General features: G+C 37.7%; 1 protein-coding gene across 1 annotated transcript; it reads left to right on the forward strand.

Annotated features, from left to right (window-relative positions):
• The first annotated feature begins 371 nt into the window (after positions 1–371).
• On the forward strand, positions 372–14,367 carry LOC141397416 (uncharacterized). The gene is made up of 3 exons (XM_073973569.1): positions 372–640; positions 8,130–8,321; positions 8,759–14,367. Exons 2-3 carry the CDS (start codon positions 8,190–8,192, stop codon positions 14,276–14,278), a joined length of 5,652 nt encoding a protein of 1,883 aa, XP_073829670.1. The 5' UTR covers positions 372–640; positions 8,130–8,189; the 3' UTR covers positions 14,279–14,367.
• The last annotated feature ends 331 nt before the right edge of the window (positions 14,368–14,698 follow it).

A 14,698-nucleotide genomic window follows, 5' to 3' on the forward strand; every position in this document is an offset into this window, starting at 1 on the left:
ATAAACGGGGTGTAAGGATAAGATATATTATTTAAACATTCTTAAGGATAATTAGAAATTTAGCGCTAAAAAAATGGGATTTGGGACAACAGAGAGCGTTGTTGTGGCAGAAAGGTGAAATATTTGTGTAAGTCCCATCGTTATTTAGGTATGGCAGTAATGCCATGCGACGCCGTTAATTAAATCCGTTTGTTTGGCTCTTTCTTTCTCATGTCTCTCATTCGTAAACAAAGCAATTGTACTTTCCCTCTTTCTCATATTCGTAAATAAACGTAGATTTTGCTTTACGCGTATCTTTATCGGCATTTTTTCTCTCCGTGTCTTTATTCGTAACACTGAAATGAAATTGGTTCGGTTCTTCAAAGAGAACGGTGCAGTTCATCGTGAAATAATAAAAAACACTAGCCATTAATTGGAGTTTTTTTTTTGCATTTTTTGTTAATAAAATTAAATTAATAAAACGTTATAAGGCAGAAGAAAATAATAAATTTAATTTGTTATTACAGAATATCTAGAAAGGATATATTTATAGAGTGTGTTTATTCATGAAAAAATAATAGACAAAAAGGACGATAACTAATTGCTAAAGTTTAAGAGCAGTATACAGGATCCGCAGATCGGAGGAATATTTAAACACGCGGTAAGTCTTTGGGTGCCCTCTGATAACATTAATGCATAAATATATTCTAGGAAGTCCACAATTAATGTTCCGAAACTATATAAAAAGTTGTAGAAAAATGTGTGTAGGTGTTTTGATGCTACCCACTGTAGACAAGTTTAGCCATTCATATGGGTGAAAGTTTTAAACAAATTTACTAAACTGAGCATGTTTCACGTCCCTGTTATTAGCCAATCCCTCGATTAAGATGTTGTCTGGTTCTCTCTGCTACAAACGAGCGGATATAAAAATATTACGCTGCTATAATTAGACGAATTAGATGCCTATAACACCAAAAATAAAAAAAAACTTAAACCCCCATTATTATAAGTATTCTTTTGTTATAGTTTGGATTTACCGAACAGATTTATAGCGTTTCGGTTAAAGTGATGATTGAATATGAAGGAGGAGCTTCTTGGAATTAGCTTTCAATGTAAAAATTATATTTTTAATGCCTCCAAATTGGTTTATTTTGCGTTTTCAAGTCCATCAGATAGTAAAAGAACACATGTAATAATGGCCCTAAGTGTATAAAAAAGTTTGAAAGAAAACATCCAAATATCACTCAAAAGAGACTACAGGGACGCCCTCCGTTACGCAGTGATCCAAACCAGAAAGAAAGGGTGCTTCTATAGACCCTTTCTGAAAGGAAGGGTGCTTCTATAGACCCTTTCTGAAAGGAAGTGTGCTTCTATAGACCTTTCTGAAAGGAAGGGTGCTTCTATAGACCCTTTCTGAAAGGAAGGGTGCTTCTATAGACCCTTTCTGAAAGGAAGGGTGCTTCTATAGACCTTTCTGAAAGGAAGGGTGCTTCTATAGTCCCTTTCTGAAAGGAAGGGTGCTTCTATAGACCCTTTCTGAAAGGAAGGGTGCTTCTATAGACCCTTTCTAAAAGAAAGGGTGCTTCTATAGACCCTTTCTAAAAGAAAGGGTGCTTCTATAGAACCTTTCTGAAAGGAAGGGTGCTTCTATAGAACCTTTCTGAAAGGAAGGGTGCTTCTATAACCCCTTTCTGAGAGGAAGGGTGCTTCTATAACCCCTTTCTGAGAGCAAGGGTGCTTCTATAGACCCTTTCTAAAAGAAAGGGTGCTTCTATAGACCCTTTCTAAAAGAAAGAGTGCTTCTATAGACCCTTTCTGAAAGGAAGGGTGCTTCTATAGACCCTTTCTAACAGAAAGGGTGCTTCTATAGACCTTTCTAAAAGAAAGGGTGCTTCTATAGACCCTTTCTAACAGAAAGGATGCTTCTATAGACCATTTCTAAAAGATAGCGTGCTTCTATAGACCCTTTCTAAAAGAAAGGGTGCTTCTATAGACCCTTTCTAAAAGAAAGGGTGCTTCTATAGACCCTTTCTAAAAGAAAGGGTGCTTCTATAGACCCTTTCTAAAAGAAAGGGTGCTTCTATAGACCCTTTCTAAAAGAAAGGCTGCTTCTATAGACCCTTTCTAACAGAAAGGGTGCTTCTATAGACCCATTCTAGAAGAAAGGCTGCTTCTATAGACCCTTTCTAAAAGTAAGGGTGCTTCTATAGACCCTTTCTAAAAGAAAGGGTGCTACTATAGACCCTTTCTAAAAGAAAGGGTGCTTCTATAGACCCTTTCTAAAAGAAAGGGTGCTTCTATAGACCCTTTCTAAATGAAAGGGTGCTTCTATAGACCCTTTCTAAAAGAAAGGGTGCTTCTATAGACCCTTTCTAAATGAAAGGGTGCTTCTATAGACCCTTTCTAAAAGAAAGGGTGCTTCTATAGACCCTTTCTAAAGGAAAGGGTGCTTCTATAGACCCTTTCTAAAAGAAAGGGTGCTTCTATAGACCCTTTCTAAAAGAAAGGGTGCTTCTATAGACCCTTTCTAAATGAAAGGGTGCTTCTATAGACCCTTTCTAAAAGAAAGGGTGCTTCTATAGACCCTTTCTAAAGGAAAGGGTGCTTCTATAGACCCTTTCTAAAAGAAAGGGTGCTTCTATAGACCCTTTCTAAAAGAAAGGGTGCTTCTATAGACCCTTTCTAAAAGAAAGGGTGCTTCTATAGACCCTTTCTAAAAGAAAGGGTGCTTCTATAGACCCTTTCTGAAAGAAAGGGTGCATCTATAGACCCTTTCTAAAAGAAAGGGTGCTTCTATAGACCCTTTCTAAAAGAAAGGGTGCTTCTATAGACCCTTTCTAAAAGAAGGGGTGCTTCTATAGACCCTTTCTAAAAGAAAGGGTGCATCTATAGACCCTTTCTAAAAGAAAGGGTGCTTCTATAGACCCTTTCTAAAAGAAAGGGTGCTTCTATAGACCCTTTCTAAAAGAAAGGGTGCTTCTATAGACCCTTTCTAAAAGAAGGGGTGCTTCTATAGACCCTTTCTAAAAGAAAGGGTGCTTCTATAGACCCTTTCTAAAAGAAGGGGTGCTTCTATAGACCCTTTCTAAAAGAAAGGGTGCTTCTATAGACCCTTTCTAAAAGAAAGGGTGCTTCTATAGACCCTTTCTAAAAGAAAGGGTGCTTCTATAGACCCTTTCTAAAAGAAAGGGTGCTTCTATAGACCCTTTCTAAAAGAAAGGGTGCTTCTATAGACCCTTTCTAAAAGAAAGGGTGCTTCTATAGACCCTTTCTAAAAGAAAGGGTGCTTCTATAGACCCTTTCTAAAAGAAAGGGTGCTTCTATAGACCCTTTCTAAAAGAAAGGGTGCTTCTATAGACCCTTTCTAAAAGAAAGGGTGCTTCTATAGACCCTTTCTAAAAGAAAGGGTGCTTCTATAGACCCTTTCTAAAAGAAAGGGTGCTTCTATAGACCCTTTCTAAAAGAAAGGGTGCTTCTATAGACCCTTTCTAAAAGAAGGGGTGCTTCTATAGACCCTTTCTAAAAGAAAGGGTGCTTCTATAGACCCTTTCTAAAAGAAAGGGTGCTTCTATAGACCCTTTCTAAAAGAAAGGGTGCTTCTATAGACCCTTTCTAAAAGAAAGGGTGCTTCTATAGACCCTTTCTAAAAGAAAGGGTGCTTCTATAGACCCTTTCTAAAAGAAAGGGTGCTTCTATAGACCCTTTCTAAAAGAAAGGGTGCTTCTATAGACCCTTTCTAAAAGAAAGGGTGCTTCTATAGACCCTTTCTAAAAGAAAGGGTGCTTCTATAGACCCTTTCTAAAAGAAAGGGTGCTTCTATAGACCCTTTCTAAAAGAAAGGGTGCTTCTATAGACCCTTTCTAAAAGAAAGGGTGCTTCTATAGACCCTTTCTAAAAGAAAGGGTGCTTCTATAGACCCTTTCTAAAAGAAAGGGTGCTTCTATAGACCCTTTCTAAAAGAAAGGGTGCTTCTATAGACCCTTTCTAAAAGAAAGGGTGCTTCTATAGACCCTTTCTAAAAGAAAGGGTGCTTCTATAGACCCTTTCTAAAAGAAAGGGTGCTTCTATAGACCCTTTCTAAAAGAAAGGGTGCTTCTATAGACCCTTTCTAAAAGAAAGGGTGCTTCTATAGACCCTTTCTAAAAGAAAGGGTGCTTCTATAGACCCTTTCTAAAAGAAAGGGTGCTTCTATAGACCCTTTCTAAAAGAAAGGGTGCTTCTATAGACCCTTTCTAAAAGAAAGGGTGCTTCTATAGACCCTTTCTAAAAGAAAGGGTGCTTCTATAGACCCTTTCTAAAAGAAAGGGTGCTTCTATAGACCCTTTCTAAAAGAAAGGGTGCTTCTATAGACCCTTTCTAAAAGAAAGGGTGCTTCTATAGACCCTTTCTAAAAGAAAGGGTGCTTCTATAGACCCTTTCTAAAAGAAAGGGTGCTTCTATAGACCCTTTCTAAAAGAAAGGGTGCTTCTATAGACCCTTTCTAAAAGAAAGGGTGCTTCTATAGACCCTTTCTAAAAGAAAGGGTGCTTCTATAGACCCTTTCTAAAAGAAAGGGTGCTTCTATAGACCCTTTCTAAAAGAAAGGGTGCTTCTATAGACCCTTTCTAAAAGAAAGGGTGCTTCTATAGACCCTTTCTAAAAGAAAGGGTGCTTCTATAGACCCTTTCTAAAAGAAAGGGTGCTTCTATAGACCCTTTCTAAAAGAAGGGGTGCTTCTATAGACCCTTTCTAAAAGAAAGGGTGCTTCTATAGACCCTTTCTAAAAGAAAGGGTGCTTCTATAGACCCTTTCTAAAAGAAAGGGTGCTTCTATAGACCCTTTCTAAAAGAAAGGGTGCTTCTATAGACCCTTTCTAAAAGAAAGGGTGCTTCTATAGACCCTTTCTAAAAGAAAGGGTGCTTCTATAGACCCTTTCTAATAGAAAGGGTGCTTCTATAGACCCTTTCTAAAAGAAAGGGTGCTTCTATAGACCCTTTCTAAAAGAAAGGGTGCTTCTATAGACCCTTTCTAAAAGAAAGGGTGCTTCTATAGACCCTTTCTAAAAGAAAGGGTGCTTCTATAGACCCTTTCTAATAGAAAGGGTGCTTCTATAGACCCTTTCTAAAAGAAAGGGTGCTTCTATAGACCCTTTCTAAAAGAAAGGGTGCTTCTATAGACCCTTTCTAAAAGAAAGGGTGCTTCTATAGACCCTTTCTAAAAGAAAGGGTGCTTCTATAGACCCTTTCTAAAAGAAAGGGTGCTTCTATAGACCCTTTCTAAAAGAAAGGGTGCTTCTATAGACCCTTTCTAAAAGAAAGGGTGCTTCTATAGACCCTTTCTAAAAGAAAGGGTGCTTCTATAGACCCTTTCTAAAAGAAAGGGTGCTTCTATAGACCCTTTCTAAAAGAAAGGGTGCTTCTATAGAAGAAAGAAAGGGTGCTTCTATAGACCCTTTCTAAAAGAAAGGGTGCTTCTATAGACCCTTTCTAAAAGAAAGGGTGCTTCTATAGACCCTTTCTAAAAGAAAGGGTGCTTCTATAGACCCTTTCTAAAAGAAAGGGTGCTTCTATAGACCCTTTCTAAAAGAAAGGGTGCTTCTATAGACCCTTTCTAAAAGAAAGGGTGCTTCTATAGACCCTTTCTAAAAGAAAGGGTGCTTCTATAGACGCTTTCTAAAAGAAAGGGTGCTTCTATAGACCCTTTCTAAAAGAAAGGGTGCTTCTATAGACCCTTTCTAAAAGAAAGGGTGCTTCTATAGACCCTTTCTAAAAGAAAGGGTGCTTCTATAGACCCTTTCTAAAAGAAAGGGTGCTTCTATAGACCCTTTCTAAAAGAAAGGGTGCTTCTATAGACCCTTTCTAAAAGAAAGGGTGCTTCTATAGACCCTTTCTAAAAGAAAGGGTGCTTCTATAGACCCTTTCTAAAAGAAACGGTGCTTCTATAGACCCTTTCTAAAAGAAACTGTGCTTCTATAGACCCTTTCTAAAAGAAACGGTGCTTCTATAGACCCTTTCTAAAAGAAAGGGTGCTTCTATAGACCCTTTCTAAAAGAAAGCGTGCTTCTATAGACCCTTTCTAAAAGAAAGCGTGCTTCTATAGACCCTTTCTAAAAGAAAGCGTGCTTCTATAGACCCTTTCTAAAAGAAAGGGTGCTTCTATAGACCCTTTCTAAAAGAAACGGTGCTTCTATAGACCCTTTCTAAAAGAAACGGTGCTTCTATAGACCCTTTCTAAAAGAAATGGTGCTTCTATAGACCCTTTCTAAAAGAAAGGGTGCTTCTATAGACCCTTTCTAAAAGAAAGCGTGCTTCTATAGACCCTTTCTAAAAGAAAGGGTGCTTCTATAGACCCTTCCTAAAAGAAAGGTTGCTTCTATAGACCCTTTCTAAAAGAAAGGGTGATTCTTTAGACCCTTTCTAAAAGAAAGGCTGCTTCTATAGACCCTTTCTAAAAGAAAGGCTGCTTCTATAGACGCTTTCTAAGAGAAAGGCTGCTTCTATAGACCCTTTCTAAAAGAAAGGGTGCTTCTATAGACCCTTTCTAAAAGAAAGGGTGCTTCTATAGACCCTTTCTAAAAGAAAGGGTGCTTCTATAGACCCTTTCTAAAAGAAAGGGTGCTTCTATAGACCCTTTCTAAAAGAAAGGGTGCTTCTATAGACCCTTTCTAAAAGAAAGGTTGCTTCTATAGACCCTTTCTAAAAGAAAGGGTGCTTCTTTAGACCCTTTCTAAAAGAAAGGCTGCTTCTATAGACGCTTTCTAAGAGAAAGGCTGCTTCTATAGACCCTTTCTAAAAGAAAGGCTGCTTCTATAGACGCTTTCTAAGAGAAAGGCTGCTTCTATAGACCCTTTCTAAAAGAAAGGCTGCTTCTATAGACCCTTTCTAAGAGAAAGGCTGCTTCTATAGACCCTTTCTAAAAGAAAGGCTGCTTCTATAGACCCTTTCTAAAAGAAAGGCTGCTTCTATAGACCCTTTCTAAAAGAAAGGCTGCTTCTATAGACCCTTTCTAAGAGAAAGGCTGCTTCTATAGACCCTTTCTAAAAGAAAGGCTGCTTCTATAGACGCTTTCTAAGAGAAAGGCTGCTTCTATAGACCCTTTCTAAAAGAAAGGCTGCTTCTATAGACGCTTTCTAAGAGAAAGGCTGCTTCTATAGACCCTTTCTAAAAGAAAGGCTGCTTCTATAGACCCTTTCTAAGAGAAAGGCTGCTTCTATAGACCCTTTCTAAAAGAAAGGCTGCTTCTATAGACCCTTTCTAAAAGAAAGGCTGCTTCTATAGACCCTTTCTAAAAGAAAGGCTGCTTCTATAGACCCTTTCTAAGAGAAAGGCTGCTTCTATAGACCCTTTCTAAAAGAAAGGCTGCTTCTATAGACGCTTTCTAAGAGAAAGGCTGCTTCTATAGACCCTTTCTAAAAGAAAGGCTGCTTCTATAGACCCTTTCTAAAAGAAAGGCTGCTTCTATAGACCCTTTCTAAGAGAAAGGCTGCTTCTATAGACCCTTTCTAAAAGAAAGGGTGCTTCTATAGACCCTTTCTAAAAGAAAGGGTGCTTCTATAGACCCTTTCTAAAAGAAAGGGTGCTTCTATAGACCCTTTCTAAAAGAAAGGGTGCTTCTATAGACCCTTTCTAAAAGAAAGGGTGCTTCTATAGACCCTTTCTAAAAGAAATGGTGCTTCTATAGACCCTTTCTAAAAGAAAGGGTGCTTCTATAGACCCTTTCTAAAAGAAAGGGTGCTTCTATAGACCCTTTCTAAAAGAAAGGGTGCTTCTTTAGACCCTTTCTAAAAGAAAGGGTGCTTCTATAGACGCTTTCTAAAAGAAAGGGTGCTTCTATAGACCCTTTCTAAAATAAAGGGTGCTTCTATAGACCCTTTCTAAAAGAAAGGGTGCTTCTATAGACCCTTTCTAAAAGAAAGGGTGCTACTATAGACCCTTTTTAATGAAAAAGGGGGCTTCTATTGATGCTTTCTGAGAGAAGGGGGTTTTTATTTACCCTTTCCATTCACACAGGCTGTAGTACGGTACAGGGTGTTATCAACATACTCGGAGGTCCCATGACAATAAAAGATTCATTTTTGTTTTTGCGGATTCTATGAATTTAAACAAATATCAGCTATATAGTATAACTGTATAGGACCACCTTTAATCCTATTTTTTTCTATTTTATTGCAGGACGCTGGATACGAATATTTGTTTGATATTATGCCGGGGAATTGAATATTCCATTCCAATATGTTAAATGCCACAAAGTGCCGTTTATGTATTGAGCATTGCAGCGATCGCCAGCAGCAGCGAAATCTATTCAATGAAGATGGTTCCGAAAATTATGTTTACGACTTAATTGTAAAATATTTTTCACCTCAGGTAAGTCATTAGAAAGACCTAATAAATAAGATCAGGGGTGTTCTAAGGGCTGACAACTCAGTAAGATTGGCGTATGGTTCGACAAGATGGACAAGATATCCATCGAAGGTGGCGGATAATTTAAAAAGGGAACGAAAGAAAGCCTCGCCGAAAGGGAATTTTGGCTTTGTGAGAAAGTTCGCATGAAAGTAACTTAACTTTGCCACAAGGCAACTTTCTGCAACCAAAAGTTCTTATCCGAAAAGTATCATCAATAGGGAAATTCAATTCGATTTATAGATATATTGAATCTAAGTTTGTGAGGAAATTCGAAAGAATGTATCCTCCCTTTTCTACAAGGGAATACTAGTTATTTTTTTCTAACCAAGTTATTCAAATTCGACCTCACATTACTTAATTAATTTACTAATCCCACAATGCCTTTCTTTTTCTTGCAGTTCTTGGACATGGGTAACGTTAAACATTTAACCAGTATATGTCTAAAATGTTGGAATCATATCTGTGAGTTTAATAATTTCCAACGAACCATATACGATGCCCATGTTAGACTTATTGAATCAGATTTTAATATAAAAGATGAACCTGAAGAATTTATTGCCATAGGTAACGATGCTCCCAACAACACGGAAAGTTGTCAAACCAATGAAGAGGTGGTTGCCGTCGTCAAATTAGAAACAGAAGAAGTAACAAACAACAAACCGAATATAGAGGCAAATGCAGAAAATAATCAGGAATCGATTAAATCTAAGGTTTCGGAGAATGCAACTGAAATTGAAAGACCATCCAAATTGTTAGTAATAGATTCGCAATCCAGTGCCAGAGCAAATGATTCACACATTTTGGCGCCCAACGTAGAACAGTTTTATAAGGAAGTTTCCAATCGACTGCCTGAAAATGCTTCGGAAAATTCACAAACCCAATATGGAACGTCTAGAAAAGAAATGGACGAAGATATTCAAATTGTAGAAGAACATTCCAGTAGCCTTATAGTTTTAGATGAGTCTAATGATCTATCTGAAGAGGATATTGTATTAGACATAATGGAAGACGAAGAAGAAGAATCCGTTAACATTAGATGTGATCAGGAATTTATTGCCACAGACCAACATCAGAAGGGCTCGAAATATATTCGAATTGATGAAGAAAATATTGAAATCAATTTTGAACTCGTGGAAAATGAAGAAGAAAATGTAACCACAATTACACCAGAGCCTTGTGAAACTAAGCAAGAAACAATTGGAGTTGGTTTGACACGAGATGAAGTACAAAACGATAATCCAAAAACTTTGGGGAATTCTGAATTAAACAATCCTCAGAATGACGTGGAATGCTCACAAACTGATCAGAAATTTATTGAAATTAAATTGAAGCTAGAAGAAGATGAAAATGAAACCGGAAATACCTCTGAATCTCCTGAAACACAACAAGAAACGAGTGGTGTTGAGTTGACGCTTGATAAAGTACAAAATAATAACCCAAAATTGTTGGGGAATTCTGAATTAAAAAATCCTATGAAGCGATTGGAAAGTTTTCAAACTGACCAAGAATTTGTGGAAATCAAATTGGAGGTAGAAGAAGATGAAAATGTAACCGCAAATACCTCTGATCTGACGTTAGATAAAGTGCAAAATTATAACCCAAAGACGTTGGAAAATTCTGAATCAAATGATCCTCAGAAGGACGTGGAAGTTTCTGAAACTAATCCACAATTAATTGAAATCAAATTGGAGCTAGAAGAAGATGAAGAATTAACCTTCAATACCACAGAGCCTTCTGGAACACGACAAGAATCGACGGGTCTGGATCTGACGTTAGATAAAGAGCAAAATGATTACCCAAAGACGATGGGGAATTCTGAATCAAATAATCCTCAGAATGACATTGAATGTTCTCAAACTGATCAGGAATTTGTGGAAATTAAATTGGAGCTACAAGATGAAAATGAATACGCAAACACCTCTGAGCCTTCCGCAACACAACAAGAAACGAATGGTGTGGATCTGACGAATGGTGTGGATCTCACATTTTTTAAAGTACAAAATGATAACCTAAAGACGTTGGGGAAATCTGAATCAAAAAATCCTCAGAATGATTTGGTACATTCTCAAACTGATCCAGAATTCATTGAAATCAAAATGGAGCTAGAAGAAGATGAAAATGTAAACGCAAATATTCCAGAGCATTCAGGAACTCAACAAGGAAAGAATGGTGTGACAGATCTGTCAGAAGAAAAAGAACAAAATGATAACCCAACAACATTGAGAAATTCGGAATCGCAGAGAGATGAATTGGAATCAGAGACTGCAATTGAAATAGATGAGCCATACGAAGATTTGGTTACAGATAGGGCCCACGATCTATCAGATGGAGATATTGTTTTAGATATATATAGCGAGGAGGAGGAGGAAGAAGATGATATAAATGATATTGAATCACAAAACTCTATTGAAGAACAAGTATCCCGTGCCTTAGAGGCTTTAGAAAATGAAAATACAGCAGGGAATTCTGAAGCTCAACAGTTCTCGTTGAGTATAGAATTTGAGCAGGAATTGGGGAATTCTGAAGCTCAACAAGAGTATTATACAGTCAAAATGGAGCAAGAATCTGGCACAGAAACAGAAGCAGCCTGCAAACTTTCGGTGACACACGAGTCTGATGAGGAAACAGCGGTTAATTCTGTAGTCAAATTGGAACATGAAGATGAAATGGAATTTTTAAGAGAAGACCATTCAAGTGTAGCCGGAAAAATATTGCAGAATTTGACGCCCAACATAACACATTCGAGTACAGAACGTTTCAGAAGATTGTCTCTGAGACCAACAAAAAATCAGACGAAAAATCGTCAGAACACTCAAACCCACAATAACGCCGACCCAATGGGGGAAAGCACTTTGGAACGCAGCATCACAAATTTGAATGAAGGAGTTTTAAGCAATTTTTCCAAGGGGACCCCACAATCCTTCAATACCACAGACGAAAGTGACGCCAACGCATCAAAAGTCGCCTCAGAAGATCAAAGAATGACGGCGACCAATATCACGAATTCACATAAGCGGGTAATGAAAAAGTTTACCGTAGGATCCATACAATGTGCGACTCAAAACCCTAATTCTACACACTCAAATGTCACCTCAAAACCGGAAAACATTTTGTGGACCAATGTTGCGGAATCAGTATTCCTTGAAAATGCCACTCAAACCCACAACAATGCAGATTCGAATGTTGCCACAAACGTTGAGAACATTTTGGCGCCCAACTTAACGAACCTGAGCCCCGTAAAAAAGATATCTCTAAACCTCAATATCCAGGACTTATGTGACACATCGGCGCCCAACTTAAGAAATGTGAGAAATTTCAAAAGACTGAGCCTGAGACCCATAAAAAAGATTACTCGACATCTCAATACCCACGATTCAGGTGACACTTTGGCGGCCAACATGTCGCCACATGAATCTACTGAAAACACAAATACCAACGATTCAAGTCGCACTTTGGCGCCCAACATGACGACTGAAGAATCTACTAATAATCCCAATAACGTAGATTCAAATGCCACAATGGCGCCCAACGTTACAAATAAGCCTATTTTAAATACCACACAAATCGACAATACTGCCAAACCAAAAGTTTCCGCAAAAGTTTTAAGGATTTTGGCGCCCGACGTTATAAACTCCAGTAAACGAATTGAAAATATTTTAGCTTCAGAAAGCATCAATGGTTCGAAACAAAGTTCCAATGCGGCAGACACAAATATCGCCACAAAAGTTTCAAGGGTTTTGGCGCCCGACACCATAAATTCCAATAAACGAATTAAAAACTGGTTGGCTTCAGAATCCGTTAGTAATATGACTGAGAGCATTAATAGCTTAGAGTCAGATTCGAAGGAAGGAAATTTTTCTTCACAATCACAAGGTGCCAAAGCCACCAAAACTAGTTCCTTAACTACTCCATCAGTCGCCATCAAAGATAACTCAGGACTGCTATCACAGATCAGTAGCAATACTGTAATTTATGGCAGTGGCGCTTCAGGTGCTCCATCAGAAGAGGAAGAAAATCCAAACTCTATCATGGAAAAGGGAAAGAGTGAAAAAATATGGTGGTTCACGGCCCGGACAAGAACCATTCATAACCTCAATAATGCAAATTCGAAGGTGGTGGCGAAACTCAATTTTTCAAATTCAAATGATGAAAATTGCACTCAACAATCGGAAGAAGAATGTTCGAAAGGTAGCAGCCATAGAAGCAGCAGTAGTATTTCGTATGAGAACATGTCATTGGCCATCTACAAACGAAAAAGAATTTGTTACGAAAACCCAAAAATCTCAAAACGTAAGAATAGAATCGAAACAGATCAAAGCATTGTTGAAGCAAACAATCGGGATTTTCAACCGCTTAAAACATCTCCGGAAATTATTGAAAGTCAAGATGATCGAGTCAACGATGATGCTAACTCTGACGAACTCAAAAACAATCATGGAAATTTAATAGTGAAATGTGTTGCTGGAACTCAAAGTTTCGAAACTTTAGAACGAAGTGGCATTGAAACGCCACCAATCAATCAAAATCTTGAAGCATTCAAAGAATCTAGGAATTCTAAGGAAATAATTGGTGGATTTGTGGATAATAGAGTGAATGCTATCCCGTATATTCAAGATAACGCCAACGAACATAATGTCCAAAAGCAAGGAAATATCATAGACAAACCCCTCCTTAAAAAGGCATTTGATTTTGATGTATCCGATGAGGAGGCTGAAGAGGATAGTGATACAAGTTCAGTATCAGAAATGTCGGAAAATCTTCCACAAGCTATAAAATGCTACATTCCCAATGTTAAGACGGATCCTAAGCAATCAAAGATTAGCAACTCCGCCCCAGATACTTCAACAACAACACTAGGCTTAGAAAAACAACAACATCAACCAATACCTATTAAACGTGCCTTAGAATTTGACCATGAAAGTTCAGAGAATGAAACAAATTCAGGCTCCACCACCAACATATTCGATGAAGAGGAGAATTCTAATGATAATAATTCGAAACCCCGACGTTATCGCTACTGTTTAAAAACCGTTGAAGAATATGATCAATTTATAGCTAAATGGAAACCCCAACTAAATTGTGAGCTATGTAATTTTACCTGCACCAAATTCACTTTGCTACGTGAACACTTTGCCGAACAACACCCCAGCGAGGAGTGTTACATTACCTGCTGTCAGATACAATTTCGTTATCGTTGTGAAATCGTAAAACACATTTACTATCATGAAGCAGTAAATAATGGGGGACTGCAATGTCACCTATGCCGTGTGCCATTCTACAAGAAATATAGTCTAACTCGACATTTCGAGGAACAACATTCTGATTCCACTAAAACGAGAAAAACCTACGAATGCAACAAATGTGGCAAATCATTTGTTAAACTTTCAACTTTTAAACTTCATCCGGAATTCTGTGAGGGTCACCCAAAAGATGACAACATCAAGACCCGAGTTGTGTGTGATATATGTGAAAAATTCTATAAAGATAAACATGCTTTAAAAATACACAAAGCTGCCTACCATGCAGACAAACGTCATCAGTGTCATATTTGTGATCGAATCTTCCCCGCCAAACAAAATTTGGATGACCATTTGACCAGAGTACATTCAATGGAAAGTCGTTTCAATTGTAAATGGTGTCCAAAGAATTTCCGTGAACCATCCGGTCGTCTTCTGCACTACAAAAAATTTCACACGGATCTCTTTAAGGCTGAGAGGACAAACAGGCGTGAACAATATGAACAAAAACGTTTCAAATGCACAGAGTGTGATAAAGTTTATCGTACATTGCTCGCCTTGTCAGAGCACAAGTTGTCCCAGCATGAGGGTAACACACCGCGCTATAAGTGTAAATATTGCAGCAAGGGATATAAATACAGTTCAAAATTTAGCTGCCCATGTTCGAAGGGTGCATCCTGAAAAATATATAGGAAAGGTTAAAAAAATAAATAAAAAATATGTAAATAAAAAATAAATATTTAATAAAAAATAAATATTTAAATAAAAAATAAATATTTAAACAAAAAATAAATATTTAAATAAGAAATAAATACATATGTATGTATGTAAGTAAGTAACCAATTACAGTGGGTTTGGGTTTCAAATGTCAATTCCATAGCGCAAACGTCAAATAAATCCTCATGAAGTGGGTTAACCCGGAAAAAAACTCTAATGTAACCGTACTATAACATTTAATTAAATCTTCTACGACGCTGGATTGTTTAATGTACAATATCGTCACCGTAAATGCCCAGAGTCGTAACCCACAGGCAAATAGAACTACGTTATTGATGGAATCTGATACATAAAGCTAAAATACATGATCCGACATGATCCAGC

The sequence above is a fragment of the Musca autumnalis genome, unplaced genomic scaffold (assembly GCF_047663935.1).
Source record: "Musca autumnalis isolate F117 unplaced genomic scaffold, ASM4766393v1 scaffold_3, whole genome shotgun sequence".
NCBI classification, from domain to species: Eukaryota; Metazoa; Arthropoda; class Insecta; order Diptera; family Muscidae; genus Musca; species Musca autumnalis.